The sequence below is a fragment of the Mustela lutreola genome, chromosome 4, assembly GCF_030435805.1.
Source record: "Mustela lutreola isolate mMusLut2 chromosome 4, mMusLut2.pri, whole genome shotgun sequence".
Classification (NCBI taxonomy): Eukaryota; Metazoa; Chordata; class Mammalia; order Carnivora; family Mustelidae; genus Mustela; species Mustela lutreola.
Window position 1 is genome coordinate 124,096,637 of NC_081293.1, and position 25,203 is coordinate 124,121,839.

General features: G+C 36.7%; 1 protein-coding gene across 3 annotated transcripts in view; it reads right to left on the reverse strand.

Moving 5' to 3' along the window:
* SEMA3D (semaphorin 3D) overlaps positions 1–25,203 on the reverse strand; it is a 201,744-nt gene that overhangs the window by 57,392 nt on the left and 119,149 nt on the right. For all 3 annotated transcript variants that reach the window (XM_059170986.1, XM_059170985.1, XM_059170987.1), the window contains 4 exons: positions 22,340–22,459; positions 16,953–17,046; positions 13,779–13,907; positions 3,678–3,820 (listed from right to left, as the gene is read on the reverse strand). In XM_059170986.1, the coding sequence (XP_059026969.1) occupies positions 3,678–3,820; positions 13,779–13,907; positions 16,953–17,046; positions 22,340–22,459 (486 nt within the window). The remainder of the gene's footprint in view (positions 1–3,677; positions 3,821–13,778; positions 13,908–16,952; positions 17,047–22,339; positions 22,460–25,203) is intronic.

Sequence of the window (25,203 nt, forward strand, 5' to 3'; positions counted from 1 at the left end):
AAAAAAAAAAAAATTGATAACTTCTCATTGCCTACAGGATAGAGTTTGAACTACTTAATATGGAAACAAGACTTCTTATCTTCCAAATTACCACTCTAATCTCGAATGACATTGCCCCCCATATACACCCCTCCAGTTCTACTTTCAACAAAATTTCACCCTTCTGGAAACCAAATATATGCTGTTACACTGCCTGAAAGGCTTATCCTTTCCTTTCCTTTCCTTTCCTTGATGTAGTCCTCCTCCTTCTATAGGATTTGATTTTTGAGCTTCGTCAAATATGCAGTATTCTCAGCTCCTACCTGTCACTTAATATTGTGATTATCGGTTTGTATCTCTATTTCCTCAGTGTGCTGGGAGATTTCAAAGAGAGGGGACAGCAGTGTACTTATCTCCCAGGGTCTAGTGTATTACTGCATTTTGTCCAGATCTTATATTTTGTTATTATTGAGATAATGAAATAATATAATAATGAGTGGGTTACAGAATTGAAAAGACTCACTCTTATTCTATAAACAATCTTTAATAATTTTTGTGTAATTTTTGCCTATTTCAATGAACCTTCTCCCCACCAATCACAATACACTACACAAATAGTACTATCTTTGACAGGTCAATAAAATGACTTTTACTTGAGTTTAGTAGCTGAAGAGGTAGGGAACACTTAAATTGTCACCAGTTTGGAGGCTGAAGGTCATCAGCTACAAATGGAAACAAATAAAAACAACAAAACCAGAATATTTATAAATATATGAGCCTGTAGGAATATCCTGGTGGAATAAAGAGTATAAAGAACTCCCACATTACTAAAAAGTTCTCTAAACTCAGTAAAGTGTACACAGTTCACTTTTACTTCTCTAACATGATCTCGGACTTCTTGGATCTTTGCTTATATCTATCAAACTCAATTTTGTTTCATAGCATAGACATACATTTGTTATTATTTCTTGAAACTGAAAAGCAGTGTTGTAATAATCCCATGGGGGTTAAAAAAAAAAAAAAAGGAACCAACAGAGAGGAATAATATGTTCTGAATAATGTCAGAAGAACATTTTATGTGAAAATAATATTTAACAGCAACTATGAGGCCAAACAGTTGTTTTCTTTTTAATTAAACTTGTTATTATTTACGGGACGCCTGGGTGGCTCAGTCATTAAGCCTCTGTCTCTGGCTCAGTTGTTTAGCCTCTGCCTTCGGCTCAGGTCATGATCCCAGAGTTCTGGGATCGAGCCCCGCATCGGGCTCCCTTTTCGGTGGAAGCCTGCTTCTCCTTTCCCCACTCCCACTTCCCCTGCTTGTGTTCCTGCTCTCTCTCTCTGTCAAATAAATTAAAAAAATCTTTTAAAACATTAAAATATAAACTTCCTATTTTGACATATTTATAAAAAGATTTCAAGTCATTTTACATCTTGTCAGTGAAATCTCCATTTACAAGTGCTCATTTTTTGCCACACTTTAACCCTAAATTATTAAGTAGAGTTCAAAACTGTCAGAGCATGCTGCAATTAAGAAATTTTAGAGGGGCGCCTGGGTGGCTCAGTGGGTTAAGCTGCTGCCTTCGGCTCAGGTCATGATCTCGGGGTCCTGGGATCGAGTCCCGCATCGGGCTCTATGCTCAGCAGGGAGCCTGCTTCCCTCTCTCTCTCTCTCTGCCTGCCTCTCCGACTACTTGTGATCTCTCTCTGTCAAATAAATAAATAAAATCTTAAAAAAAAAAAAAAAAAAAAGAAAGAAATTTTAGAGATGTATGCAAAACCAAATGTTGTGAACATTTGACGAACGGATCATATGTGTAGTGGGAAATTCTGAAGATGGTACTAACTAGAAACAGTGATTGAGTGAAGAGAGGTAAGAAGGACCTCCATTATATCTTCTTTTTTTAGAGGAAATTCATCCATCACATGTCCTTATTTGATCTCACAATTTGTTAGCTTTTTATCCAAACACAATGGCTTGACAAAATCTTGCTGTGTGGCCTTCGAGTTTTTTGTGGTGGGAAGATTCCTGCACTACAATTCTCTCAGCCTTTTTAATTATATAGGAGTTTGTTCATAATTAAAACAAAATGCCCCAAGGCTTGTAGTTGAGTCTCTATCATAATTTTAAAATAAAACTTTATAAACGGGGCAACTACATTTTTCTTCAATATATTCTTCCACCTCTCACATAGCTTTCAGTACATTTAACAATAGAGTACAAATACTATTTTGTAACAGATGATTTTCTATCACATGTGTTAGACCTACGAAGAAATAAGTATTGAACTCCTTCACAAAACACTTGTTATTGGTGTTCATCAGAGAGTGACTTGTAAATCTTTTTTGACATATTTAATGTAGTTCATTTATGTAAATGATGTCAATCCACAGCCCCGCTTTTCAGGGTCGGAATACTGTTGTTACAAAGCATGCTTCAGTACACTAACATGCTACGACTCCTCCAAGCAATGGCCATTCATCTCTAGGCAAGAGGCTTCAAGAGAAATTACTGTGAATTCTTGGACTCTGAAAGAATGAGGATGCTTTTTAGAGAGGTCTGTCCCCTGGGGGTAAAGGGATCAGGGGGAGGCAGCATCAGTGGCTAGGACACTAGGAAAAGAGTGATGTGTGCTTGGCCTCATTCAAAGCCATGTTTTCATTAGCACTTTTAAGCTCTGTGATGGTTTGTATTTCTGTCTCTGAAAGTGTTCAAAAGCCTGAGGGTACAGATGGAGACAAAAAAGTGATCGGCTCAAATAGAAGAAAATGAAAAGTTTGTACAAGACCTAAAAAAAGCTTCCTATTCAGAGTACTTATTAACTTAACAGCTCTTTTTTAATAACAGAGTTTATGAAAGGTGTCTGGCGATTTAAGGAAAGTTATTTCAAGGAAGATAAATCCAACTGAAAAAATAATATACTGAAATCAAAGTGTGAGCCAGGAGCATTACTATTCTATAAAGCTTGTATTCACTCAAATGAGAACTTGAATGGAACAAATGGAAGTGTTTCATAGAATTCTGTTTTCCTGTAACTAACATAAAATGGCAATCTTAAAAAATGAATTGCAGTGTTCTTCACAAAAAAAAAAAAAGTTCTGCATTTTGCTTTGTTTTTTCTTCTTATCTCATTCATTCTCAAAGCCTAATCTAGATAAATGGTCTAGAAAATATTTACTATAGTATTACTATAACCACATTTTCAACTTACTCGATCCCTATAAAGATACATAATTTTGCATGTGTGATGTGTTTTCATAAAAATTCTGTTCGTGTTTAAGTTACTCCAGTGATTACACTACTTTCAACTTCAAAATCAAATTTAATGTCCAAAAGCATTTTAATTTCCATGGTCCAGGACAATGCAGGGATCTTACCGGGAATAGTGAATACTGGCAAAGGGATAACCTGTCAAAATAAGGAGCAAGCTGCCAAAGAGATCTAAGTCAAACCTGGTTAACAGTTCTTACTGGGGAAAAAAAAACAAAAAGCAAAACAACGAAAAAAACCCTAATACTAGAAAAATTTGTATCCTTTTCTTTTCTTTTCACTTTTGGATCGTAAAAACTATTCATGTAAGATAGTGTGAATTTATCTTACCACTTATGAATGATGGACATTGACTTTTACTTCAACATTATATAATTAATTGTTCATACACACACATACATGTTACGTAAGTAAGATAAATATATCTTGCCTTACAAACTCTTCCAACTCGAGAAAGGATGGTCTTATCAGAAGTAGTGCCTTCTTGAGATGATTCACGAAAGAAGAAATATATTTTATCGTCATCTGGATTATAGGTGTCCGGTATAGGGAAAGTTCCGATAAATTTTGCTCCTGTTTGAAAGAAAAGAAGCTATGGATTATAATACGGAGACAACGCATCCAAGATAGCATCATCTTGGGAACAAGGTGTCTTTGAATGGGAAACAACGATCAGCAGAATAAAAAATAAAACACAAAAATATGAACCATAAATGGAATGAGTAAAATGAGACATACCCACAAATATACAGGACATGATACAGAAACATGCATTAGTATGCAGGGATCTCAAACAAGTTCTCTAGGAATTCCAGAGAGCGGGTGAGAACATGACTGGCTGATGTTCACAATTGCTTTAACTCAACAAATTTACCTAGAAAGTCCTTTCAAACCTGGAGAATCTACGATTTTATATTTTCCTTGTATTTGATGGAGTCACTGTTTTTTTGTTTTGTTTTGTTTGGTTGTTTTTTTTTAATCACAATGTATAGAATGAAGAGCTTAGGGAAAACTAGAAACAACACCCCAAATTTTTATACATCATGATGTTACTTGCCACCTTTTAGGGAAAAGGGAAATTAAAACAACTAATTAATAGAGCTTGGGTTGACTCCCTTGTAGGTTCTGGAGACACTCTTTGCAGGTTTATATCCTATCTCTCCCACTTACTACACGGTGGCTTTATGTGAATTTTTGTCTTCTTTATGTCTCAATTTCCTCATGCCTAATATGAGGCTATCAATCATCTACCTAATAGGATAACTGATATGATAACCAAGTGAATTAATGTATGTAAAGCACTTGCTATCTGGTAGTGACTGACACACAATAAGGGTTCAATAAATGTTTCAATAAATTTATTTATTTATATTTAATTTATAATATTAATTGTATAATTATTTTTATAATTATAACATTTAATTTTAAATATAATTTTTAAATTTAAATTTTTAAGTTAAAATTTTAAAATTTTAAATTAAATAGAGTTTTATGATTATAATATTAATTCATATTTAATTTGTAATATTAATTATTTGTAAGTGTTCAATAAGTTTATTATTAAATGAATCTTCAGGATGATAATCATGATTATGAACACAAACAAGAGATTGATAGAAAATTTAGCACATCCACACACTTGTTCAAATAACAGGTAGCTGATAAAAACAAAGTACACATTCTAAACATACTGGCATGGAAAGATGCCCATAATATAGGTCAAATGAAAAAAAATATTAGAAACTCAACTAATCCCTTGGCCCTGCACCAATGACAAGCCAGTTTGGATTACTAATTCCTTGTTTAAAAACTTTGGGGCATTTTCAAGTTTGGGTTTTATAGCATTGTGAATGAACCAAGTGACAGATCTGTAATGAGGTGATACTAATTTGGAAACTGTTCTTTTGATTAAGGCAAAATAGAGAGTATGGTTATTCGAGAAGAAAGAACCTCAGTGAAGTAGAAAATGGGAGATGCCTGGAGGGAAGCACAGAGCAGTCTTTAGGAAGTAGAGCAGGAAACAAGAGAAGACAAAAAAATTTCAAACCACAACCACCAGCACCATAACAAAAACAAAACAGAAAAGAAGATCAACATTTGCCCTATTGTCATGTACCCCAGGAGTCCCGAAAATCATCTCCTGCTAAAGCAGAGCAGTAGGTCAATAGCCCAGTAAACAACTTTCCCAAGAGCTTTCTTCAATAAACAAAAGTTAATGTTTGATTCCAAGTGATGGGTAGTTCAGTCTTTGACATCCCAGTCAGGCTGGGTCACTGGGGTTTCCTATCCAACCTCTTCTCTGCTTAAACGGGAAACTTTAAGAGGAAAATGAGTGGGAATTATGTGCATGAACTTTCTCTCCTTTGTTCTTTATTATTTCTGAGTTCTTTCCCTGAAGTTTAGAACTCCAGTGGACTCTTACGCTCTTGATAATCTCACTTTTCATACAGTCCTAGGTTACTTAAAAAAAATAAAATAAAAAAAATAAAATTTAGAAAATCATTAGGGTTTTGGGGGATGCCTGGGTGGCTTGGTCAGTTAAAGCATCTGCTTTTGGCTCAGGTCATGATCCTGGAATCCCGGGATTGAGCCCTGAGTCTAGCTCTATGCTCAGCAGGGAGTCTGCTTCTCCTTCTCCCTCTGCCCCTTCCCCTGCATGTATGTGCGCTCACTCTCTCTCTCTTTCTCTCTCCCACTCACTGTCTCTGAAATAAATAAATAAAATCCAAGAAGAAAGAAAGAAAGAAAGAAAGAAAGAAAGAAAGAAAGAAAGAAAGAAAGAAAGAAAGAAAGAAAACCATGTAGGGTTTTGGGGTTTCTGGGTGGCTCATTCCACAAAGTGTCCTACTTTTGATTTTGGCTCAGGTCATGATCTCAGAGTCCTATAATCGAGCCCCACAGTGGGCTCTATGCTCAGCAGGGAGTCTGTTTAAGGATTAGCTCCCTCTCCCTCTGCCCTTCCTGAGCAGGAGCAAGACACAAAAGGGATAAAACTGAAAAGATACATGAATTATAGGAATATGATTGGCTTGTTTTATCTTAACAAATATTTGAACTTTAAAAGGGGATTCACACAAATAGAATTTATCATAGCACTCATATAATTTAAATAAAAGTTCTACATGAAGCATGTCACCCTTGTAACATTTATATCCTATCACTTTAATGATTGAGTTGAATTTATAATTTAAAAAATAACCTTGTAGTACAAATTTACAGTCCTTTCTCTCTAGAGAGGAAATGAGAATTTAGTGATGTGAAACAGAAAATCATTACAGGTAAAAGGAATTCCAGTGTGAGAGACAGAGTTGCTTGTAAAGCTTTCCTCAGATACTCAGATGGGTGAAGTGGTTAGAGGAGACAATTGGTAAGTCTTCACTTGTTTACTGAGTTCAACAAAAAAAATAATTCTATGACAAAGTGGAATGTAGATGGTCTGCAGGGTGACCAAATAAATATGACAATTCCTATTCTCCTTTTGCAGAAATGCACAGAAAAACCTACTTTGGGTATTGAAAATACTATCCAAGTTCAGGTATCACCATTTGAAATGGTCAAAGGTAGAATATGACACCAGTCTACATTCCAGAAATTTTATCTATGATATCAGTGGGGGAAAATAGAGTAAATACTAGCCAATTTATATTTCTTTCACCTTTTAGCTAATATACAATACAGATGATCAATAGATCCTAGATGTTCATAGATAGATAATCACTTACATTCAGTGACTGTTGATTTTATTGGATTCTCTTTTAAATGTTGGTTCTAAGTCCTATAAGTCAACCATTTTGGAGTACTGTGAGAAAACTGAATGATGGGGATTTTGAAGCCAAATGTTTATTATAGGAAGAAATCTAATTATGAAAAATGAGGTAGTATCAAACAGTACTCTATTGTGTGATTTCAATAATAAGCATACTCATGAGGAAAAAATAAATGCGTTTCAAGAATATAGAATATCTTTCTTGCAGATTCAATTGAGGTCCTGTCTTAGAAGAATATTAATGCTAGTATTTTAGTATAGAAACTCTTTCTTGAGTTGCTGCCAAGTTTGAGTAAAAATAGTTATCGTTTAATCAGTGTATGACATGCACAGTTGTTGCATTAAATAATTTAAAATCATAACAATAGACACCTGGGCTTTATTACAATGGCACATTTTCCCCCCTCGGCATTGAAAAGACATGCTCTAATGGGGATAGAGTTTAAAATCATGCATTTTCACAAATGAGCTATTAGTATGACATGTAGAGGCACTGCCTAGTGAAAATGGCATCAACCCACGGAGCCTGCGATATGCGTCACCAATCTCTTTGCACCGGATGAGCACACCCACACCGTGAACAAATAGTGACTTCCTTCCTTTCCTTCACTTCTTGCAATATCTTCTCACTATCCCTTTTAAAAAATGTTACCCTTTCAGAGTGGAAGGAGAATTTGCAGACAACAGAATTCTCCAGGAGAATTTCAATGAAACACAACTTTCAATGAAAACTGCCTCCATATGTTAAAAATAAAAATTTAAAACAGAAGTTCTCATCTACTCCAGCAAAGAAAATAAAAACATACGCATCAGAGGCATCATTGTTTGTTTTCATTTTCCAAATGGTCATCATACTTCTAAGCTTTACCCTAAAATTCTCATGAAAACTCAACTGTATTTGAGTAACCATTCAGACTTGTATCTACATTCCCGTTTCCTGATGGTTCTAAGATTAAGTTGATTAAGAAAAGTGAGAAAGAGAAGTGTGGAACCATCCAAGACTTCATCCAAAACCGCCCATAGTACTGCATCTTCGCAAGTTTTCATCCTCCTGGTGAGGTATTTAGCAGACGGATTGGTCTCCCAAAGAAGAGGTCGGTATTCACACTTCTTAAGGTTACTGAACCTGGATTAGACAAAGTCCTAGAGGAATTCTGACAAGGATCCTTGGACTGGTAAGTGAAGAGGATAGCTGATCTTGCTCTGGCTAATTTTGGAGGGCAAAGAACAAAATACGGGATACACACAAGCATTAAGGATTTTATGGATTTAAAAAAGATTTACATAAGAAGTGTGTAAATCTGGAGATTCACAGACCTGTACTCCTGGGGATAAAAATACATTATATGTCTATTAAAATAAATAAATTAATTAATTAATTTAAAAAAAGATTCACATAAGATCATACTTTTTAAAAGGTTAATTATTTAAACACACTCAATTGCAAATTTAATTTAATTCTTACATTTCACTTAATCTAAATGTAATATTGCTTTACAATTACAAGAGTTTAGTGAATCACAAACATAAAATTAGCATTCTAAACTAAAAGTGGAAGTACAGAGAGGAAAATTTAACAGGAAGAAAACCTTTCAAACTGTTTAACCAGAAATACATAATACAATGATGTTTTACTGTATAGTAGAAACTGATTTGACATTGACCCCGACTCCGTCATTTGAAATATCGAATATCTGTCAGTTCTTTCAACCTCGCAACAATTTTATGAGACCAAGGCATGAGTTTCACATACATCTAAGTGAACAGTAAAGAAAATTTATACTTTTGTTGCATTATTTGATTGTGAGCTACTGCACACAGTTAATAAATAAGTACCCTTTTGACCAGCACTGTCTAACAGAAAAATCCTGTGATGATGGAAATGTTTTACATCTGTGCTGTCCAACATGAGAGTCCCTAGCCCACGTGGCCAGTGAGCACTTGAAATATGCCCAGTATGTCTAAGGAACCAAATTTTAAATGCATTTAATTTTAATTAATTTAAATGTACATGTGGCTAGTGTCTACTCTATTAGTGCCACTTCAAAGCAAGTAGTCTACATCAGTAACTGGTACATCAGGTCCAATGTTAAGGCAGAAATAGCCTCTATTCCCGTAACTGCCACCAGAAGGGCAGTCAAACTTGTGACTCAAGAGATAGGGTACACTACTGCTTTCCGAGGTTTGGTACTGGAATGGAAGGCCAGGCTTGGGGATAATAGACCTGGACACACCTTCTTCATGTTATCTTAGTTTATGGAATATGAGGTTGAATAAGATCATGTCTATGATAACCTTATTCCCAGTAATCTTTGCAGTTTCCCAATCACTGTATTTTGTTTCCCCGTCCTCCTGATTCCAGCGAGATGATCCACTGACCTCTGTCTTGGGACCCCAGGGTAACTCTATCTGGAAAATGGCCACTTCTCAGAATGGAAAACAGAAATGCTTCCTAAGCAAGTCAATCTTTTGCCTTAGCCAATCAAGTACTTCCTCATTATAAGAAACTCATATAGTTTCTATAATTTCTCCCTTGCTGTGCCCTAGTTTCCACGAACTGAGAAGCTCCTTGGCTGAATGGGTCTCCTGAAACATCATGCTCTTCTAATTCTGGGCTGCCTGTCCATTAGCAAACAGCTGATCTGATGTTCTCACTAACCCTGACTTCAGAGATTTTGCCACGGTCTTCCACATCACTTACCCAACCACATGTTCTCTCTCTGCTCTAGCACCTGCAACCAAACCCACATCCTCAGTTTGCTATTGCACAACGTAGTATGTAGGCACCGCCTTTGTCTGTAAATAAGGCTCCAGGAGCAGGGGATGTGCAGTCAAAACAACAGAATTTAGGCCGATCATAAAATATATCCTAAAATGTCAAGAAAAAAGTATCGAGAGCAAGAAAGACATTCCTGACTTTCAACCCCACATCTACTAGCTATCTGTGCACGGTATATATGACTTCTAGTCTATCCCCCATATGTAAAGTGGGAATAGTAATTCTCTCAGGATTATACCGGTAAATAAAATAATACTTTAAAAGTGCCTAAAATAGGGACGCCTGGGTGGCTCAGTTGGTTAAGCAGCTGCCTTCGGCTCAGGTCATGATCCCGGCATCCTGGGATCGAGTCCCACATCGGGCTCCTTGCTCTGCGGGGAGCCTGCTTCTCCCTCTGACTCTGCCTTCCACTCTGTCTGCCTGTGCTCGCTCTCACTCTCTCTCTCTCTTACAAATAAATAAATAAAATCTTAAAAAAAAAAAAAGTGCCTAAAATAGTGATATTATACAAAATAAGTTTAAAGCAGAAGAGATTAGCGACAGGAAAGTGGATTAACAAAGAATAAAATAGTGGCAAGAACCCAGAGATCAAAAAAAAAAAAAAAAAAAAAAAAAAACCCAGAGATCTAGTGATGATGAGCTACAGAATGATGGTGGCCATGGAAACAACAAGGTCGATAGATATTTTGGCGGAAGTAAAGGCCCTAGTGATAGATAAGATAAAAAGGGTGGGGGAGAGGAAGGAATAAAAGATAACTTCAAGGTAAATGGGTGGATAATGTTTAGAAAGTTAAGATAGATAGAAGTCAGGAAACTGGTGTTGAATGGCAGGTTCTAAAGGGAAAATAAGATAATTTAAATTAGATTCCAGGGATTTTAGATTTTTACATATTTAGTTTTTTAAATATCTCTATCTCTATCTGTATCAGCATATATTTAAAGAAACTCAAGCAAAGGATCACAACTTAAACAACTTGTAAAAAATAACCAAAGCCCCCCTTGTGGCACTATCAGGGTGAAGGCTTAGATCTCTTTATTCACATATGAAACATCAGTTTCTTTCTTGTGAACTGGAAGGAAAATATAAGACACGCAAATAAATATTTTTAAGGGCTCTGAGTTGCAGAAAAAAGGTTTGGAAATATAGTTTCAGGAAACTTGAACACAGGAAACAGTTGGGAATCTGAGAGTGGATGAGCTCACAGAATCATGAAATGCAGAGAGAAAGAAAAAAAAGGTGGTCAATAGTTAATAAATGCTTATCAGATGTCAGTGGACCACAGAGCCTTTGGTGTTTTAGTGCCACCTCCTGTCTTTTTTACCATCAAGAATAGTGACTATGATGGTGATGACAGCATCTACTCTGAACTCTTAAAATTGTCTTCCATTAGACTTCCCAGTATCATCTTCCCTATATGATCTAATTTAATCCTTAGAACACCCTGTGAATAAATACTATTACTATGCCAAATTTTTGACAAAACAATGTAGACACACAGAAAGGTTTGACCAAGTTCACAAATAAGTGACATTCAGGATTTAAACCTACATTCTTTAATTCCACAGAAACAGAGCTGTGATTCTTGTCTAAACTAGGACACTTTCGAGAGATACAGAACATTAGAGGTAGACTGGAAATATGAGGGCATATGGGTCATATGGTCTCCTGGCCCGTAATCACTAAGCATTTTGCTTTGACTGTCTTAGAACCACAAATGTTAGTTTTCCTAATTCTTAGTCCTTTGTTTGCATTCAGTAATCTTTGCACTAAGACTTTTCTACTTTTTTTCTTCCTTTTTCCTTTCTTCCTTTTTACTGACTTCTTTAATCACCAAGTTCCTTCAGTATCCATCCCTTCTCTTGAATTCCATCCTCATAGCCTTGGATTTTTCTATCCCCAAACAAATATCTTCTATTTAAAATATTTGTTGCTGTATATTCTCACATCCATCTCCACTGGCAATACCTCTGTTCTTGTCCCGTATTTTCCTATTTCCTTGCTCTGGCTTCTTTCACTATCCCCATTCTCTTCTAGTGTTCTCGTCATGCTAGTGTCAGTTACCTTTATAAAAAACAAAGATCTGCTTCCCTGATTAAGACCATGGTATGGATGAAGGGGTAAGAAGGCACAAACTTCCACTTATAAAATAAGTCCTGGGGATGTAATACACAGCATGGTGACTATAGCTAATATACTGTATTGCATATTTGAAAGTTACTAAAACAGTAGATCTTAGAAGTTCTCATCACACACAGAAAAATACTTGCAACTATGTATGGTGACGGATATCAAATAGACTTTTTGTGATCATTTTGCAACATATACAAATATTGAATTATTATATTTTACCCTTGAAACTAATATAATGTTATGTGTCAATTATACTTAAAAAAAAAAACAACAACAACAACAACAAAAAACTAGGCCATAGTTAACTTCCCTGTGGTGTCAGGATAATATTTACAGCTTTCCAGTCCCAACTCCCACTCTCTCCTAATGATTCCAGTAGCCGTCATCTGTGAGGTCAGTAACCCTCCCTTGTCATCTTTGTAAACCCAGGAGTAGAACAGCATTCATTATACCAAGGGTCCTCAAAAGTTGTTACTAAATAAACCAACTAAAGTCTTCCTTTGTGATCCTTTTCACACAGCATTAGAAACATGCTAGTCAAATAATAGTTGAATAAAGATTTCCGACATTATTAATTCTGCAATGCCATTGACTTCTAAATGGACCTGTCATTGTTAAGGGATAAACAGAATAATCTCTGAAAAGAGTAGCAATTTAATGACATTTGCCATCCCAAGATTAAGAAATACAATCTATACTTCATTTTAAAGCCATATGTATATCTTGTTACCTAAACAGATATGGGTAAGTTTTTCTATTTGGTAAAAATCCATGGAGTCACTCTCAAACCAAGTATTTCCACAAAAACCTCACAATGCTCAAGAAGATAGTCTTGTCCTGACTGAGTGTAGAGAAATTAATGAGAAATCACATAGTTGGGAGATATTCTAAATTTGTCTTCCCCATTAATAAGGCTCTTCTTAGGTCAAGGGAGAGCCCATTGTTGTGTAAACAAATGTATCTGGAGGTTCAGACTAAAGAGATGTTTTAAAGTGTTTTTCCCTTCTGTTTATGTTGTCACTGCTTAAATGATACTGAGAGATGGAGAGATAGCCCCTAGGAAATGTCTACCAAGGCCTCCTGCACTAAAACCCAATATTTATGGTGGGAACGAGAAATGTTGTTTGCTTAAATGGCAAAATGTTATGTGATTCTGCCACGCTATATCGCAATAAAGTCCTATGATAATTAGACAACATTAGACTACCATGATTAAATCTGACCTGCTGTAAGGAGAACATAAGCAAACAGTAATTAATTAATTAGTCAATTAATTCATTAGTGGCTTTCTTAAAACTCAGAATACTCAGAATAAAAAAGTCCCCAGATAAACTAATGTCAATATTAATACGCTTAAAATTTTAGAGGGACATTCAACCCAGGTATAAATTACTTTTAACCAAAGAAGTTAGCATCACAACCTACCCCCTTGTCGATAGTATTTGGCTTAGTCATTAAAAAACAGACTTCAGGAGAAAGATCGCCAACTTGAGCCCCAGGGTCTATAAGTGACCCGTTATAAGAATTTGACCAAATTTCTCAACCTCACTCTGTTTAGTCATCTGTAAAAGGCACATAATAAGAATGCATACCTCATATGTCATTGTGGACATTTAAAGGATCAATTAGAGCATGGAACAGCATCAGGACAATAGCACACTCTCAGTAAGTGTCAGCTGTTATTATTATATACATAACAGGTCCTGGGGATTTGTCTTAGAGGGAAATTAATCAAATGTATTTTATAATGTTAAGCTAAACCACTTATTCCCAAACACATCTGAATGAGTAATAATGAGTTTCTTATCTACCCAAAAGCAAAGGCAAAAAAAAATGAAAAGAGAAAAGCACTAACCATTGAGCCAGTAGTGCTCTGAAATGTCAGTTCTGATGTAATGATGGTCGTGAGTAGGCCCAAGGGACCGCGTGAATGCCGTGTCTTTGCCAAGGAAATCAGATGCTGTTCCAGAGTAGAGGTACTCATCTGAGAGGGAGAAGAAAATACACAGGACTTCTATGAGTACAGCAGCAGATACTACTGGCAATACACTAATTTCATGGCATGAAACCAAAGGCGTTCCTTGCTTAATATGAAAAGATACTGTTTCATAAATTTTACATTCAAATTTTGAAAAATCTGTAGCGTCAAAGACCGGATAACTCAATGAACTTTGGTATGTTGATGCTAGAGACCTGAAGATAAAAATGGCCAAAGTCTTCAGAATTCATAACTGCATATGCATTAGCTTCTCTTATGAATAAGCTCTTCCTCCTTTCTCCTCTCCCCACAAATAATTCAAAGATACACTATAATTAGGAGTTTGTCTTTGTAGCAGCCCCCAAAAATTACTAAAAAGTAAATGCCATAATGAGGAATGGATTGCGTAATTAGTATTTACTTAACCGACACAACCTCAATGACCACAACTTTTCTCTGCCTAACCTCTGCTGAAAGGGAGCTTTCAGCACTGAAGTCATTCTTGGTAATTATAACATGTTGCATTCCTTGTAGCTAATCACATCTCTAATGGTTCTGATAAACAGGAATTCCTGAAAAGAAAAAGATGTGGCTATTACTGCATACCGAACTTCTTTGTCCTGTTATTTATGTAAAATGCATATCCATGTGTTGCCAGAAAGAGAGAAGTGGGGGTGGGGGTGGGGATGCAGAAGAGAAAGAGCAGGGGAGGGAGAAGGATGGGGAGAGAAAAGGAAGAAATGGGGGAAGAAGAGGAATAGAAAAGGATTGAGGGAGAGAAAGAGGGGTGTGGGCCACTGTTCCTTAATGCTAGTGGGCACTTGGAGAGGAGAGAGACAAGAATGCTGACCCTACGTTGGAATATATTGCCCTTTGAAAGCTAAGCTTCTATTTTAAGAAATCCTTACTTATAGTCAACAACGTTGAGTACACCTAACAGACAAAAAAAAAAAGACTAATTTCTACAGAACATTTAGATTTATAAATGGCCATGTATAAGAACAGTGAAAGACACTGTTTTATCACTAAAATCCAATTTTCTTCAGAAACATTATCTTTAAAATTCTGACTTTTTTTTTTTTTTTAAGATTTTATTTATTTATTTGACACAGAGAGAGATCACAAGTAGGCAGAGAGAGAGGGGGAAGCAGGCTCCCTGCTGAGCAGAGAGTCAGACGCAAGACTCAATCCCAGGACCCTGAGATCATGACCTGAGCTGAAGGCAGAGGCTTAACCCACTGAGCCACCCAGGCACTCCTAAAATTCTGACTTTCTATAAGTGATTGAGATATTTCCTAAATCTTCTGATTACATCCATCTAAATAACCTGTTATTCAACTATTTGAGTCAACCAATCTAAATAATGACAGGAGTCAATTTCCAAAGGAAAACAAAACAAAACAAAACAATACACAGAAGAGAGAAATCCAGTTAGGTAAAATAAATATAGATATGGTATTACTTCCTTCTCTTAAAGCAATCTTCTAAAATTAATGGTAAATGATAATATTTCATTTGTGGAGCAAATTTTTAAAAAACGGAAGAAAAAAATAACAACATCAAAAAGGCATTACTTGGTAAGAGTTTGAAACAAACTATTCATTTGAAACATAAAAAACTATAGATATTTGAACATATTGTCCAAAAAAAAAAAAAAAAAGTGTGTGTTTCAACCTAAAAACTCTATCTGTAGACCAGGCTTTAAAACTGTCTTTGTATTTAAATCACTTAGGGATTTGTAAGAGGGGTCACTGATGCCTGCAATCCATTGTTTTTATTAAGGCTCTGTCAACCCCACTTGACAGATCAGAATCCCAAATCATCTATCTCACTTTCTGAGGATAAAGACTAAACATCAGTCATACGATTTTCAAAACACACAAAAACACGCACGCTTTCACTTCAAAGGAAGATCACTAGTTCTCACTAAGTGAAAATTAAAATGTCATGGTACTTCACTCTTACCGTCTATTCAAACATTTGATAGACAAGTTCAATAAAAAGAGAGTAAAGTCATGAACCAAACCAAGACAAAAGGGGTCCTTATAATGTTTAAAATTCAGAGGTCGTGCTGACATTCCTCAGAACAGACTTCAGACCACACAGCACTGCCTTCTTTAAACAGGACAGTCACCTCACAAGCGAATTTAAAATGTAGACAAAGCAAGAGAAGACTGAATGTGCTAACAAAAATTTCGCATTGAGGGAAAAGGTGTTATCACATTCTATTTTCTGTATTTCATATTACCTGTATTCCACCATTTGTTTTATTAGTTTATCTGCTACATCTTATTATTAATCCTTGCACTCAAATCTTCAGCATATTTTGTAACCTGTTATGTTTAAGGAATTGCTAAATTTAACTTCCATAGAAGCCAAATAGGGACATAGCTTCGTATAAGAAAATCTAAGACATCGAAATAAAATTATAGAATAAGAAAGTATGTGTCGTTTGCATTAAAAAGAATTCAACCTGAAGTTCATTTAAAAACTGTGTAGAGCGGGGCCTGGGTGGCTCAGTGGGGTAAGCATCTGCCTTCAGCCCAAGTCATGATCTCAGGGTCCTGGGATGGCCCTGCGCTGGCTCCCCGCGCAGTGGGGAGTCTGCTTCTCTTGCTCTCTCTGCCCTTCCCCTCCTTGTGCTCACACACACTCTCTCTCCCAGATAAATAAATATAGATTTAAAAAAAAATTAAAACTGTGTAGAAATGAAGGATGTGCTTGGTCCTCCGCTGAGGATAAGGATGCTAAATATAGAGATACGGCACTAAAATACTATAATCAAAAAGCCCGTGAACGAGTAATCCCGGATAATCTTTAACTCAATAAAAAATGTAGTTCAGTTATTCTTCTTCTACCCACTTAAGCCTCCATGTTGCATCACCACTTCCTCATATCAGGGAGATCATATGATAGTTGTCTTTCTCTGCTTGACATAAAAAATAAAAAATTAAAAAAAAAATATTAAAAAAAAAAAAAAATGTAGTTCAGTCCACACAAACCTTTTCAGAAAACCACCTAAAAGCGAGACCTGCCTGCCATTGATCTTACCTGTCATTACTGAGGCAAAAGGCTGCTGAGGATCAAAAGGACATTTCAGTCTGCCAGACTCCAAATTCTGTGTGTCTAGTTTGAATATAACTTCCTGTTAGGAGAAATATTAACACAAGTGAGTTTTTTTTTTTTTTTTTTAAAGAGCAGAATCAGCAAGAAGATAGGAGATAAGAACGAAATTCTAACTCATTAATTCAGCAAAAACTGATTGAGCGTTTAGCACAGGCATCATGCTGGGCTCCTTAATCTTCAGCAAATATTATTTCTGGCAAGGTTCAATTCCCAGGTTTTGGTCTGTGTTTGCCCCAAGTAGTACTGATAATACTGAATGAACTTTTCAATCGGAAGCAGTGATCTAACCATCAATTCACTAAGTCTGGACCACTCTCATTATCAAAATCACTAGCAAGCACACATATTTCTTAAGGCTAATAACAAATTTATTAAGCCCCATGAGCTAATTTCCTCATCTAAGAAATGAATTTATAGGGCGCCTGGCTGGCTCAGTCCGTTGAGCATGTGACTGCTGATCTCAGGTTCATGAGTTCGAGCCCCATGCCGGGTAAAAAAATTTTTTTTTTTAATAAAGATTTTACGGGGCACCTGGGTGGCTCAGCCTCTGCCTTTGGCTCAGGTCATGATCTCAGAGTCCTGGGATCGAGCCCTGCATCAGGCTCTCTGCTCAGTAGGGAGCCTGCTTCCTCCTCTCTCTCTGCCTGCCTCTCTGCCTGCTTGTGATCTCTCTCTGTCAAATAAATAATAAATAAAATATTTAAAAAAAATAAAGATTTTATGTATTTATTTGACAGACGGAGATCACAAGCAGGCAGAGAGGCAGGCAGAGAGAGAGGGGGAAGCAGGCGATTTGGGGCTTGATCCCACGACCCCAAGATCACTACCTGAGTCAAAGGCAGAGGCTTAACTCATTGAGCCCCCCCAGGTGCCCCTAAGGATTACTTAAAAAAAAAAGAAAAGAAAAGAAAAGAAAAAGAAGAAGAAGAGGAAGAAATGAAATTACTCTAAGAATTATATTTTCATTACTATTGTGGTTTATTTACTCATACATTTGCAACTTTACCAAAATAGGCCTTGTGACACAAAATAGGCCTTTGTGATTTTAGAGACATAAAATCATTCTAAGGCAGGCAGTTCATTTACAGATCTGTTGATAAATGTAGGCAAAAAAAAAAAAAAAAAACCCAACAACAACAAAAACCCTGTTGTAGTATTTTCATTATTATGAAAACACTGTACACATTAAAACCACATAGTTATTTTGGCTGAAATATCTATTTTTATAATAGTGGCCACAGACAGAATGACATTGGCAGACTTTTAATATTCAGGAAAAAATAACACCTTAAGTTGAACATTCCAAGAAAAATATGAATGTATAATGAATATGGCCCCATGAGTTTGAGTGTTTCATAACAATGACAACACTACCACCCAGCAGAAAGGCTGATGACTCACCCTGCACATGCGTTAGTTAGAGAAATCCAGCATTTCAGAAATGTTCTCTAGATGATGTATCTACCAAGTTATATCAGGACACACGAGTAATAAGAAAGGAACACTTAGTGCTGCTTATCGAGAAAGTAAGCAATGAAGCGCAAGGGATAGAGGGAAACGGATTGTTTGCCATAGTGTGTTGTCGTTTCAGATTTGTTTCTTCTGAACAGAACCAATAGCAAGGACCACCTTTTAAAAAAGAGGAGTGAGAGTAATTTAAATTGCATGACTGACAATGGCTTTTTCATAATTTTAAGTAAATGCACTTTAATGTTAACAGGAATAGTGCCTGCAGTGAATAGGTACTAACTGTGGGCCGGGGGAATTTATGTACATGGTCTCCGAAATCCTTGCCATAAGCCTAAAACTGTAGCTACTTTAAGAATTCCAGCTTTGCAAGTGGAATACTGAGGATGGAAGGGGTTAACTATTTTGCTCAGCATCATATAGCTAGTAAGAGCTACAGCAGTAGCTTGAACTCTCAGGGCTGTCCCCAAGTTCATTGCTGTTAATGAATCTCACCTCAGAGTTTCAAACTCATGGATTTAAAAAAGTGTTGAAATCAATTTATAGACTCACCATGACCATGTCATATGATCATGTCCAAGTGTGTTTAGTTAGAACAGGCCAGCTAATGACAAGCTGCGATAGGAGCCTTGGCACGGAAAAGGTACAGTGAGAACCCATTTAGGGTGTGCTTCCCAACTGGGAATGGGGCTAGAGAGACGTCAGGAAAAAAACACCTGTAGACAGTGGCTCTTATGTGTGTTTAAATATCACTAAGGGCACATTATTTCCCACGGGTCATGTTTGAACTGTGGACTCTAGAGCCTATAATGGGATATTGTAATGGGAAAAAAGTAAACTGAAGCCCAGTGTGCCAGAGAAGGAAAGACGAAGAAAATAGGAGAATGTCACAGCTGATGAAGAGTACGAGATAAACCCTCATCATTGTACAGACTTCTGTTTTTAAGGTGCAACATTTCATTACATTCTAAAGATAAGCCCATAACACTGATATCTTGAAGGCTTAGGACAAGGTCTCCCTTATAATTTCCCGGAGAAAGGAACTATGAGGAAAGCAAGTTTCCTTAAACCAGAGTCAAGGACGCCAAGAAGAAAATTTTGTAAAAAAATAATGGTTGACTGAGTGGACTTTGGGAGATAAACTGACTGAATTACAAGGCACTCATTTTTGAGATAACTTCAGTTTCATAAGAAAATTCCTCCAGCATAATTAATTACGTAAGATGTACCAACGTGTATTGTTGAAGTAAAGAGATGAGCGTGATAGGAAACATTTAATCATTAGAGCAATGAGGCAAATTATTGTTAATACCACCCCCACTTAAAGATGAGATTTCTGGAAGAAGAGGGGAGATCCCAGAGGAAAAAACATACCTCCAGTGTAATTATTAAACAAATATCAGGCATTGCCAGTATCACAGAATAAATGTATATATTTACACACAAAGAATATATACATACATATATATATATACAACCCACAAACACCTACACACGTATGTACCCGTACACATATATACACACAATTTACACATACATACGCATGTATACATACACTGCAGACATTATTTTTACACGAAGTTCCCATACACACTTATAAAATCCTTGCCTTGCTGCCTTTCACGCTCCTATTGCCTCGCATGGCTCAACAGTAAGTAGTAAGCGCCTGGAATGAAGCAAATGCTCTGCCAAAGCCCATACAAGCATTTTCTCATTTTATCCTCCAAATAATTCTGTGTGATAGTTACTATTATCATCATCCTCATTTTGCTGAATAAACAGACGCTTTTGGAGTTTATGCAGGGCACGTAAGTCCACAGAGCTGGTAAGTGACTGAAGCCATAATTCAAACTCTGGCTCCCCAGGCTCCCAGATTAGCTGCTGACAACTGCCCTGACGCCTGCCCTGGAATCTGGATCCAACCAGCTGCTTGGCATGACCTCCCTGAACATTTCCCAAACGCAAAACGTACAAAACTCACTCACTGTTTCCCTCGCAAACTTGTTACTATTCTCACCTCAGTAACACCACTCTCCAATTCACTGCCAAGGACAGAAATCTGGGATTCATTTGAGCTTTTCTCCTCTTTCCTCTCACTGCCCCAGTATTCCCCAGAAGGGGGACTTCCTACACTTCCCTTCTCCATCCCTCATGTATACTGCCGGTCCCTCTTTCCAGCCACTTCAGGAGCAACCTTATCTACTTGAATGTGGGAGATCCTTCTGACTCTTCTTGGAAGAGCAGTGAATTCCTCACTGAAAAACATTAACGATCTTCAAGCAGTGTAGCCCTACAATTACCTGACTCCTGATCGGTGGAAAACTCATCAGGCTCCCATCGCAGCTCACCCATAATTCTCTGAGTCACAGAACATGCATATCTGACTGCCCCAAGCCCTCTTGACAGTCCCAAGCTAGGTAATTAGCTCCATCTAAATTCCCTTTCAGCCCTCGTGACTTTTAGGGGTTAGAGAACACTATGTGCACCCCTCAGCAAGTTGTGAGTTTGGCCTTTAGCCTCAGGCCTCCCAACACATCCATGCTGTGGGGCTATCTAATATAATTACACCCTATGCTACGAGCTACTGTTATATATTACCCTTCATCAAAGCGAGGCGAGCGAACATTATACCAGCAACCAAGAATGATGGATTCAAGTTGCCAAGTCTCCTAGTGGTTCAGAGATTTAACTATGAGGGTTGTTTTATTTTCAAACAGTTGAGAATGGGCTGGTTAGACAAGTTGGTTAGAGAGGAAAATTAATCCAGCCACAGCTGTGGGTTTGATCTCTGCATGAATCAGTTAAATCAATGTAAAGAAACCTGTTCCATAAGCCCAGACTTTACTTTCAAACACACAGCCAATTATCCTGCAAATATGTGTGGTTATTCACAAGTGGTATATACATAAACATAAGGATGACAGTACAACCCATCAAACCCATACAAAGAAACAATTTAGAGTATGTACTCTAAAGCCCAGTTGGGCATGCTTGATCTAGAGACAGCTTTGGTTCAATTCCTTGCCAAACCACTTATTAGCTGGATGATTTTAGGCATGTTATTTAATTCCACTGAGACTCCATTTTTACTAACTTGTAAGTTGGGAGTTATAAAGGTACTAACTTCAATTAAGAACTTTGTGAAATTTCAAAGAGACAATCCATGTAACGTGCCTGGCACAGTCCAAGATGCAAAGAAGTCACTTTAATGTATTAGCTATTCATTAAATTACTGAAATCTACATGTTTGCCATTTATTAAAATGTTCATTGATAGCTGGAATATAGTACTCTTAATTTAGTGCATCTTTATTTGTACTACGGCAATTTGGCATGGCAGAAATAATGAGTTCAGTGTGCTAATGACTATATAATTTTAAGAAAATAATTAAAATTCTCTGGACTTAGCGTGCACCACTGTCACCGTATGTAACAGGTCAAATTTGCTGGACGGGAAAAATGAAATTATTTATAAGATACAATTCCACTGCGAGGTTGTGTGGGATTTGGATTTTTACTAAGAGCAACCAATATAGACCTAATTACAATGGAAACTCAAGAGAAAATAAAGACATACATGGAGCCCATAGAAAACAAACACTTGAAACATTTTACACTTTTAATTTTGATCATCTCATTAAAAAAACTTCTAATAAAAAACTTTTTATTGGGTAGATAAAGTGTGTAATCAAAATGGCAATCTATAAGGTGCCTGGGAACCTGAGTTCTTATGATTCATAAACTATATGATACAAACTTTATATTCAAATCTGCCTGTTTTATGTCAAAGACATTAAGTGACAAGATATTATAACTAATTGTTTTCATGCTATTTCATTATATTACCTCCTTGTAGACTCCAAGATCAATATAACCACATATTGGATGAAATGCTCCAGTTCCACACACATAAAGATGAGTTTTGTTATAGGGTTGAAGTACACGGATGAAATTTGCACATTCTGTCTATTGGACATAAAAAAAAATTAAAGCATTAGCACGCAATTCACGTTTTTGAAAAATTATCATTCATACCACCTGTTTTCCAAGTAGATAAATCATTAAGAAAAACAATAGAAATGAAAATGATTTATAAGACATGCTTAAATATCTGACTTAGCGAAAGAGGCAAAACAAACTAGAAACTGTGGCTTAAATGAGTGACTGAAGCTTTTTTGAAGTTTTACAGGTGTTGAACTAATCAGAAAGCTAGAATGCAAATCTCCACGGTATTCAGCAGGGCCTAGAGAATGGATGTCAACAGAATGAGATATCCACACCTTCTTTCAGGAATTACCTAAGAACAAAACCTGTCATGTTCTCACATTTTTATCCCGCATAGATCCTACTGTTGACAACATCAACCGTCTCAGCTACACTGAACCAAACACAAACACACTTGTGTATTCCCATGTATGTATTCCATTCTTATTGGATGGAATGCCCTACCACTTTATTCCCATCTATTTTCAATGTTACAGAGCATTTAAGATTTAATTTATGTTTATTTCAAGAGTCTTTTGTTTTTCCCACCCATTTTCTAACACCAAGTCAAATTTTTAAAGGGATTTTTATATTTCTGCCCATTTTGCATGTGCTTGGTCCTAAAAATATATCTCGTATTATTATTTTTATAACGTATATTATCTATCCTCTAGTTACTTCTAAGTAGTGACTCTTACATTTTCCATAGTAGTCATTCCTGTTATTGTATATTATTTCTTATTTACGTCCCATAAGTAATTCTTTATCTTTACATAATTGTTGGCTTCAAGGTTCCTGGACCCCAAAACCCCTGAGAAAACACTGGGCTGGAATATACTTTTATTCTAGATTGACTCTATCTAGAAGATAGGGAAGTGTTCACCAAGAAAGGTATAAACATACAAAACAACTGGGATTCACAGAAAAAGTCTAGTTCTTCCCTACCTGAATGACCATGGGTTCCTCACTGGTCAGACGTTGACCTAATGGGTCACTCTTGTTGTTAGGGTTGTTAAGAAGGAATATATTACAAAAAAACCCAAATGACAAAAAAATAGTGATGTACCTGGTAGGGTGGTTTTTAGAATTAAATACAATTTTCAGAAGGCAGACAACAACTTAACTGACAGGATTAAGTTAAATAATATGATATTAATATTTTTACTTACCTTGATTCCGATCTATATAAAATATCAATATCCCTGTGGCTATTCAGATTTTAGAGTGAAAACCTATGCCCGCCTATTTGTCGTACAGAGTTCCTAGTCTCTAGGATTTTCGTGGGCCAGGTAGCCTTGCAATTTTATGTCTCAAGAATTCATAGATCCCAATTAATAAAATGTGCACATTCTAACGCAGAAGAATGTTACAATGAATTAATGGTATCTTCTGTTCTCTGCTTTCCTATAAACAAAGCAGTTGCTTAAAACTGCCTGAAGGGACCGTATCATTATCGGTCTCCAAGAGAGCTACACAAGTCAAGAAAGTTTCTTTCACAGATAGGCAGACTTAGTCCTCTTGAGGCTGGGCAGGGGGTGGGGGGGGGTGGGAGTGGGGGCACTTCTAAGAATGTGCAAATTATACTATAGACATCTTTATTATCTTGAATATTTTCATATATTTTGTGTATGTTCTCAAACATTCATTATATGCAGTCTCTTAAGAAAGGAACACTTCAAATTCACTAAGACAGTTTTCTGGCAAATAGTCTTGTTTAACAAAATCCTTATTATATCAGTTTTCACCTTTCTGTCAAGGTGTTTGATGGAGAGAATTTATTTTCTGTTTGCACAAAGGCACCACGGGGTTCTAGCTTCATATTCTTTAACATCATGTTAGGCAATCTCCAACGAAAATCGAATTCAGGTAGTACCTATGTCATACTCATGACTTAGAACAAATTATAGAGACACAGTAATATGAGAAAAGCCAAGGCAAAGGGTTTAAAAATGTCTGTGGTCACCAGATCAACTGTAATGACGGCTTCATCACTAGAATGAGAGGTTTTAACATTCTTCAGCTTTTATTTTACTCACTCATGCTCACTGAAGGAACTTTTATTTCTTGGTCGTCCCCCTCCCCTCCCCGCCTCACCATGAAGCCCTTTATACAAGGGTGAGATCTATACCAGGAACAGGACACAGGGAGGGGAAGAGTAGAATTACACTGCTGGAGTGAGGAGGGACTGACTCGCTGCCCATTATTTCATCATTTTTAAAAAAGCTATTTTAACAAATAGTCATAGAATTTAGAGGGTAATTGTGATGAAGGGAGCACATATGTCCTCTAAAACTCAGGGGTTGAAACCCTAAGCCCCGCAGTGGGATGGTAACAGGAGGTGGGGCCTTTTGGAGATAATTAGCTTTCCAAAAAGACCCCGAGATGAGGATCATCATGATGGGAAGAGACAGAACTCTCTTTCTGCCTTTATCCCCCTCCTTCCCTTTCTCTCTCTCTCTCCCTCTCTCTCTCTGTGCCAGGTGAAGATAAAACAGGATGATGGTCATCTGCAAGCCAGGAAGAGAATTTTCATCAAGCACCCAATCTTTTGGCACATTGGTCTTGAACCTCCCAGCCTCCAGTACTGTGAGAAATAAATGTTTGTTGTTTAAGCCACCTAGTTTTTGAGGTTTTTTTTACAGTAGCCCACGCTAACTATGACAGCAATTTTAAAAGATTCTGCAACAAGTATTTGTATAAAGAAATAAAGCCACTTCTTTTCCAGA